The sequence below is a fragment of the Miscanthus floridulus genome, chromosome 9 (genome assembly GCF_019320115.1).
Source record: "Miscanthus floridulus cultivar M001 chromosome 9, ASM1932011v1, whole genome shotgun sequence".
NCBI lineage: Eukaryota > Viridiplantae > Streptophyta > Magnoliopsida > Poales > Poaceae > Miscanthus > Miscanthus floridulus.
Genome location: NC_089588.1, coordinates 140,899,019 through 140,907,896, shown reverse-complemented (window position 1 = coordinate 140,907,896; position 8,878 = coordinate 140,899,019). Strand labels below are relative to the sequence as shown.

At 40.8% G+C, this 8,878-nt stretch overlaps 1 protein-coding gene across 2 annotated transcripts; it reads right to left on the bottom strand.

Annotated features, from left to right (window-relative positions):
- Nucleotides 1-288: 288 nt before the first annotated feature.
- LOC136483128 (disease resistance protein RGA5-like) lies at nt 289-7,922 on the bottom strand. 2 transcript variants are annotated; one of them, XR_010765318.1, is made up of 4 exons: nt 6,892-7,921; nt 1,028-2,951; nt 679-830; nt 289-541 (listed from the first exon to the last, which is right to left on the bottom strand). XR_010765318.1 is itself a non-coding variant. In XM_066480224.1 (3 exons), exons 1-3 carry the CDS (start codon nt 7,728-7,730, stop codon nt 735-737), a joined length of 2,859 nt encoding a protein of 952 aa, XP_066336321.1. In that variant the 5' UTR covers nt 7,731-7,922; the 3' UTR covers nt 289-734. The 2 variants fall into 2 exon arrangements, 1 of the variants encoding a protein (XP_066336321.1); XM_066480224.1 differs by having other exon boundaries at nt 289-830; nt 6,892-7,922.
- Nucleotides 7,923-8,878: the final 956 nt, after the last annotated feature.

Sequence of the window (8,878 nt, the reverse complement as noted above, 5' to 3'; positions counted from 1 at the left end):
AAAGGTCAGGGGAAGGAAAAATTTATCGGCCGAAATCTCCTGATATTTCCGATATATCCTTTTTATCCGTAGGTGCCGATAAGAAAATATCTATCTTTTTCGTATAAAATTTGTTTAAATTTATTTAAATTTACTTAAATTCAAATTAAATTTTATTTGAATTTGGTCCGATATTTCCGATATATCATGTTTATCCTCTTTATCTGTGACCCCCGATAAATTTTAATTTCTGAAAATGAAAACCTGGGTCAGGGCAACGATACATTAAGTTTGTAGCATCCCCACACGAGCATGTGAAAAATGTATTCGCGAGTGCAAAACAAGCTTCCCCGACTCTCCTATATTCAGCAGTACATTCTGAGATTCTCATGCAACTACGTGTGCTTGGATGCAAGAGGATGGTACAACTGTTTAATCTTGTTTGTGGGGAGAAGAGGATGGAACAAATGTGCCCCCACCTGGCCACCTGCGTGAATAGTCTACTGAAATCTAGATCCACGTCTGGCAGGGGTAGTAGAGCTTCCTTTTGCACATTTGGTTGCTGGAGTGGAATCGAGTGCAGAAAAATGAGACATGTCAGAAACATATTGATAACTGTTAATTTGATCGCTCAAGCACAGGTCGCTAATGAAGCCTATAGTAAATTAATAACCAATGTGAATTAGCATGCGTCCAAACCTGCCAGCATGCTGAATGACATGTTGTGAGGAGAGCACATTACATGGATTAGGATGTTATAACCGAATCCATTCAAGAGACAAGCCAGCACCCTCATCCGATAAGGTTTCCTCCATATCATCATCTTCTTCATTTCCTATGGAGACAAGATCCTGAAAGGGGCAAATGGAAGATATCTATTCATCATCTAGTACTGCCTTGCATTAGAAATGAAGGGTTCAAGTTGAGTATGAAGAACCAAGTAATATATACATGCCCTTCAACAATAACAAGTCTACGAAAATATATATATAATTGGTCCTGAATTTTTTCTTATCAAAACTAAAGGGACAGTATAGCTGAGACTTACACAATAACTGAAACCAACGGAGGGATGGTTGGGATGGACATGCGCCTGGTGGCACAGAACCTCTTCCACTTTCCTCGCAACATCATAGCCGCCTTGTCCATGAAAGCAAACGGTGATACCCTGAAGGGATGGTAGGTGGCCAATGCCCAAGTCCTCAACGATAATTTCACCGTTGCAGAAATCCTCCAGTTGGATACAAAACTCAAAATTTTCAAGCCTGGGCAACGCTCCACGTGGGAAAATTGATGGTAGTACTGATGCGAAATCAGAGAACTCGCAGTTTATCACACATGGGAAGGCATCAGCACTGACCATGAACCTTTCCACGACTTGAATTCCTCCAGTCCCTTTCACCATGAGGATACGAAGAGCTGGCAGCGTCCCGAGGGCATGGATGTCCTCCTGTCGCAGTTGACCCACCTTTATGTACAACCAAGAGAGGAGGAGAAGCGATAAAGGATTAATCCATTTCGGCAACGAAGTGGTTCTAGAAACATAAAGATGTCGCAGGTTTCCTAGGGACAACTCCACTGAGCCTGCTTCGAGCTCAATGATCTCTTCGGACTTGATTTGTAGGTATTGGATTCTGTGCAGCTTGCCTAGCGACTCCACCAAAACTTTACCCAGGTTCTCATCAGTTCCACCATCCTCAGCCCCTGCAAGGTAGACCCAGAGTTCCCTTAGCTGGGTCAGATGACCTAGCTCTTCTGCAATGCTTCCAGAATCCACATACGCAGACCCTAGAACTTCCAGGGACGTTAGGTTACTGAACCCTTCTGGCAGCCAGGTACTCTCATCAACATATAGGCACATCAGTTTTCTTAGCCCAACAATACTTGATGGCAGTTCTGGTATATCAGTTCCAAATACATTTAATGTCTGCAAAAACTGTAACTTCCCTATCTCTACTGGAAGCACACCAGGATATCTAGTTTTTGACAGACTTAAATACCTCAGGTGAAATAATTTGCTGACAAACCGTAGACATGGATGGTCCCTAAGATTGCACTTTTCCAGATCCAATACACGCAGAAGATGATAACTTGAAAGGGATGGCACTGAATTTATCGTACCTGGACTGAAGATTGTAAGGGACCTCAATTTTGACATGTTCATTTTAGGCCAAGTAGTACTGTGGAAGGATAACCTGCGAACTTTACTTCGCAAAGAAGCTGAGTTTTGCATGCTATCACCTCTTAAAGTGGTGACAAAATGTTCTTCTCTTGACAAGAAACAAATAAGATCAAGGACCACATCATGCACACGACAAGCAACAGGATTACCATCCCCACCATACAACATGTATGTTGGCTCGATCAGGCTTCGATTTAGAAGCTCATTGAAGTAACTCTCTCCAACCTCAAACAAGCTTTGGTTCCCTTCTCCATACAGCACAAAACCTTCAGCTATCCACCTCCATATCAACCGGTCCTTCCTAATATCAAAATCCTCTGGAAATATACTTAGATATAAAACACAGGTCTTCAAATGGCAAGGTAGATCAATATAGCTAAGAGATAATATCTTTCTCATATTGTCCATATCTTGAGTGCTTTCAAATCCAGAACCAATAGAGTCACACAACTCGGACCACACTTTTATATTTCTCAGCTTATTAGCCAATAAACTAGATATGGTAATGATAGCTAATGGCACACCTCCACATTTCCTTAATATTTTTTCTGAAATTTCAGAAAATCGGTCAGGACACTTGCTCCCAAAGCCAAATATCCTTTCATAGAACAATTGTTTAGAGCTCTCATAAGAAAGAGGTTGCATTTTATAAGAACAACCAACTTTCTCAGCAACAGCATGGATACGGGTAGTAATGATGATTTTACTTCCCAAGTTATTGTCATCCAGAGCATATCTTATTGTGTTCCATGAAGGTTCATCCCATATGTCATCGATGACAATGAAGTACCTATGTGTATTTAATGAAAGACATATAAGTATAGTATTAAGACAAAAAGGACATCAAAGACTGTAAAGCAGTACAGTTCTGTACAAAATTCTAGCTGCAGGTCACCACCAGCTTGTCAAAATGAATGACGGAACTACTGATTTATATGCAAAATGCAAAAATATTCACATAGTAACTGTCTTGGAAAAAAAAGAAAATATTGACTGATGCTAGGCCGATAGAAGGGTATTCCAAACTTTCCAGTTGGCCCTAAAGCAGATCACTATTTTACTATTAGCAGTACATCAACTCATGCTATTGCACAGGCTATAATCTTATAGAAGACATTAGTATAAAGTTCGTGCTTGTTACCTACACCTAATAAAAAATACTTATCTATTCACTCTCTCTCTTCATTCATTTTCTAATGCAATACCTATATATATGCTCTGTAACCTCTAGTACTTTTGATGAACTTAATAATTACTCTATATTTTTTACATCCATATCCACAGTCTTTTTCCTTCTATATGGAGGTACTCATTTTGTCTTCAACAAGCATTTGGTTGAAACCCAAGCTTAAGCTATGGTGGCTCTTGTTGTCTCACATATCTCGTGACATCATGAATCTTGATTTTGACTTTCAAATATTGATCTTATTAGTTGCTAAAAGTTTTATCCACATGTTAAGTTGAAATTCTTGTGCCTGTTATATATTTTATTCAGAACTCTCATTGTGTATTTTATTGAAAATAAGGGTTCTAGGTCCTAGACTGCACTCTTAATAACTATGATGCCACAAAAGGTCATTTAAGCCTATACCATGTCGTCCAAGATCTGTGGTGGGGCTTGAATTGAGATCTAGTAGTCGCCAATCATGCTCACTTCAAAATGATATAAATATTTTAGTCTAACAGTCAATGGTTACTGCAAAGGAATTTGAAAAATCAGGAGACCACCGTCACAAAAATGATTTTAGCAAACAAGACGTTTCATTAAAGGAGGCGGGCTAAAAATAGGGCGGTCTCCCAAAATATTCACTTATTTTCAGAGGCGGATGTTCATTTATGGAGATAACAACATCTCTTAAAATCGATTTATAAAAGCGGGCCTCTTAAGGCGTCTGTCCCTGAAAACGATTCTCATTTTCAGAGGTGGATGCCTTAGGAGGCCTGCCTCAACTAATAGATCTGAAGCCCAACCAGCCCATCTCGAAGCCGAGAGTCCCTCAAGTATATAAGTAGATCGGCTAGGGATTCTCAGTCTACTCTCTCCCACCAAACGGCCGCCTCCAGCTCGTCTTCCTCTCTCCCACCCGCCCTAGTGGCGCATTCAGAAGACCCCGGTGGGGCATCATGCGAAGCCCACTCTGCCCCATCTCTCTCTCTATCCCACGCCGGTTCCATGCTCACAAGTAGCAGCACACGGTGCACCGAAGATAGGCACCGCATGCGAAGACCGGCGGCGTGCGGCGCACACGAAGGCTGTCGTACTGGTGAGTCCCTCGTCTTCTCTCTCCTTCCTCGTCTCGACTCTCTCGCCCTTGTTCTCTCGCCTTCAACTCTTTCTCTCCCTTTCATATTGGAGGTGGATCCGGCAGTGGCGGTGTCTCTCTAGTGGCGGCGCCTGTCCATTTGAGGATCCGGTGGAGGCAGATCTGGCGGTGGCTCCTTGGTGGTTGCGCTCGGTGCGGCTGCGTCCCACATCTGTGATATCAGAAGTAGATCTGGTGGCGGCGCTTTTTCGGCGGCGGCGTGGCCAAGGCTCAGCAGTAGGGCCCCAGGAACCAGCGAGCTCTGCGGCGGTGCCCCGGGAACCGACGAGCTCTGCGGCGATGGGCCACAATGGGAACCACGATGGGCTTGGTGGGCCACCGCAGCAAACTCACCATGCTGGATTTTTTTAATTGCATTTACAAAAAGGATGGGTTGTTCGCCTTTGGAAATGCTATATGCCCGTCTCCGAAAATCTTTACTGTGCTAGTGGACCATATCCACCTTTTAGTCAGCACCTCCTCCACTACTCAAGAATTGATGATTTCTCTATCCAAAAATTATTTATAGTAATATTTTGCATAAAAATATAGTGCTTATAATTATATTACCAATACAGATATGTCATAATAATTTAGTCAAAATCTAGAAATTTATCTAAATTAACAACTTATAAACATTATTGCCATGGATATTAAAATAATTTTAGGTGAATTGTCAGTATATATGAGTCATTAAAGGAACATTTTTTAATGATTGCTGAAATCTAGAAATATATATTTATTATGCAGCATGCATTGTACTTAATATGCATGATGGAATAAAATGTAGGTTTAGTTAAGTTAGTTTTTTAGACATCAATAGTTATAGAAGTGGGTAATTTATAAACTTATATAGACGTAATTATGTTTATTTCAATTTTTCTAAAGTAGCACATGCCAGTAATTGGGATGTTACTTCGAGTGGTATTTTAGTTTAATTGTAACAATGGAAGAAATTAATAATTTAGATGCAAATTTGTAGATTATGTATCATAATGGCAAGGTGGATAATTTAGATGTAAATTATAGTGTTACTTTAGATTATGTTTTATAATAACAAAGGTGGGTAATTTATATGTAGATTTTGTGGGTTACTTTATATATTTTTTTCATAATGTCAGAGGTGGATAATTTTTTTTTAAAACAGGATAGATCTATTAGATTTAATTAACAGTGGTTATTGGACTCTAACAAGTTGAGGTCCTGATCTTTCTGATGTTTGTGAGAGTTACTAGAATTTAACAATTTTTTCCTAGCACGTCTCATATGGATTAACTTTTTGGCTCTGTTAGGGGTTCTGATTAGTAACCGTAAGATTTTGTTCATTGTAAGTCATGTGTCGATATTTTCTCAAACTAATAATCTGAACTATGTTATTTATTGGCATGTTATTTAACACAAGGGATTGTCAACTCCGTACCCAAGTGAAAACTTCCCTCCTACACCCAAATTTTGGGAGAAAAAAATTCATGTGTATTAGAGGAGTTCCACACCCAGATCGAAGGTGTTGTAAGAATCGGGTGAAATATATATTCATTCTCCACACGTGAATTTTTTGTTACACAAATTCTACTTAGAAGTTGCAACAAAATAATCACCATAACTCTAGTGCAAGTTGATTGTAAATCCAGTATAAGTTGACAGTAACTAAAACTGGGGTGCGAGAGAGAAAATTTTCACCCCAATCAGGAAGAAGAAAAGGAATGAAAAGGAAAGCGAAAAATTTGGGTATAGGAGGGAAGTTTTTCATCCAAATCTTAGTTTTATTCCCTTCCATGCGTACTATTTAGGAAGAACGAAGGGAAATAAAAGCAAAACAAAAATTTGGATATGGGGAGAGAAGATTTTCACCTGAATCATAGTTTTGTTCCCTTCCTTGTATGCTCTCTGGGATGAAGAAAGGGAAAGAAAAGGAAACCAAAAAATTTCTGGTGGGGAAGAAGATTTTCACCAGGGCACCATATAGCGAAACTAGGGGCGGACCTTAGTGATGGACAAAGGTGGCCATTTCCCCCCCCCCCTAATCTATGAATATTATTGATGAAACACTACCACAGAGTATCAAAAACATGGCTACGACTAGGCAGTGCAGTGTCTGTTTCATTATCAATGACTTTCTACTTGAGGCGTTTACACTATCTGTGAACCGGAAATTAATGTCTTGATAAGAAAGAACAATCCAATTATTACATTCCTTCTAAAAATGCATTTTGGCAAACAGAAACTTACATATGTGGCAAACAGAACTAACATATGCGTGGAAACTAAATAGTGAATAACATAGCAACAATATTTAAATTGCAGTTTTCAGGTAGAGAGAGAGAGAGAGACCCTTTTAAAACAGTATCTGCCACTTTCTGATAAAATAAGAGAGTCTAAGCAAACAGTTGTTGGCGTAAGAATAAGCTAAGTGATGCACGCCCATACCTTTTGCTCTCGAGGAATCCACGGACCGAATTGATGAGCTGCGTTTCGTCCAATATCATCATATCAGAATCAGTGTGCCCCAAATTAATCAGAATGTCTCTGAAGACTTTCTTCAGGTCGGGGATTCGCCCCACTGAAACAAATGCTGCACAACAGAAGTTGGCTTTAAACTCGTCAAACACTCGCTTGGCCAGAGTGGTCTTGCCCAGCCCTCCAAAACCAACAACACATACTATCTTCATCTTCTTGTTGGACATGTCATCGTCGCTTACAGATAACATATTGATGAGCGTAGACTTTGGCATATTCATGCCAACGAGCTGTGACCTTTTTGTGAACAGAGCCGACAAACGAGGATCAATACTTGTTGCAGCAGCAGGCTTGGCCAGGACATCATCGACCCTGTACCTCGCACGACGCTCGGCCACCTCCTGGAGTTGCTTTTTGATTTCCTCGATTGCGCCAGCGATGTCGTGGCGAGCCTTGACCTTGCTTAAGCTGAACATCAGCTGGCCAATTTTCTCCGTGGGGCGTTTGACCAAGTTTCTATCTGCTGGCTGAAGGTGAGGGCGGCCGTCAACTTGAATGAGAAAGGTGTCGAGGATATCCTCCATGTCGTAGGATGCCTCCCTGACGTCTCGTGCCCAGACCTTGTCTTGTTCGTCAAGCTGGTCCCATGGCACTGCCGCCACCTTGCGGAGGGCGGCGTGCATGCTCTCGAGCTCCCGGGAGAGGGACTGGACTTGCACCCTGACGCTCTGCTGCAGCTTGTACTCCTCCTTCAGGAGATCCAGCAGTTTGGAGGGGAGAATGCCCAACGCACCCGTGACCAGGTCCATGCTAGCTCACGGCTGCCCAAGATGAATCACTCAAGCTATTTGGTTGCTTGCTGGGACGGGCGGCAGAGAGAAGAGATCAGGAAAAGGAATTGGGTTTATGGGGATGCGTAGACGCAAGCAGAGCACGCTATATATAAAAATGAAGAGCGTAGCCTCTTGGACAGGCTCAGGCACGGTGATGAATGATGGGTGTAACTAGCCGCTATTAGCCGCTATAGCCCGATTTAGCCCGCTATTAGCTGTTTGAGGAGGGAGGCCGCTAAATGGCTTAGCCCGTTATTTAAAACACTGGGCAAGAGTAGATGAACAAGAGATAAATTTTAACATCAACCCATGGTAAAGATGGTAACATATTTTATTTTTGTAAAAAACTGTATTTATCTTTTTTATAGGACATCTCATGAGTATTATCATGTAGAATCCTTTGGGGTCTCCAATTACCAATAGTAAGATATTACAAAAAGCATCTGTCTTAAGCAGCATCCCCTTGTGTGGAACAAAGTATATATGACTGCATTTTTTTATCATCGACAAACCTTATATGCCCAAATTCGTAGGAACGCTGGGATGACTAAAGACCTATTTGTTTCGGCTTTTGCTAGTTAGAAACCAAAAACTAAAACAAATAGTCTAGCTGTTGAATTGCCTTTTGAAAAGTTGAAAAGCAGTTTATGATGAAATGAACCAAAAGCTAAGAAACTGGTTGAGAGATATTTTTCTGGCTCTTGATATGGTGAGAAGTTAAAGATTTATCAAAAAATTCAATAACAAAAAAACAAGCAGCCAAAAGTTAGAAAAAAGTAGCTTCTCAATCATAAGCCCCAACAAACAGATCCTATGTGGTAGTACATTGGGTGTCCTTGATCCAAAAGCTTCATAAGAAAGGTTTTTTGCATTCTCATCGCCTACTAATGTATGAATGACGACTTGGTTCATATCAAATTTAATTTGGCCATGTGTCTCAACAACACCAAAGCAGAGAGCAAGGAGTGACTTAGATAAGGTAAAGCAGACGATTCACACTGAGTCAGGATATCTTGGTCGCATGCTAAGGATAAAGCTAGCTGGCTAACATGAATTTCCTTAGTGTAGAAGGAAAGAATCTATAGAAAGTTAAAGAGTAGCTAGTAGTCAGCAAAAGAGAGAGA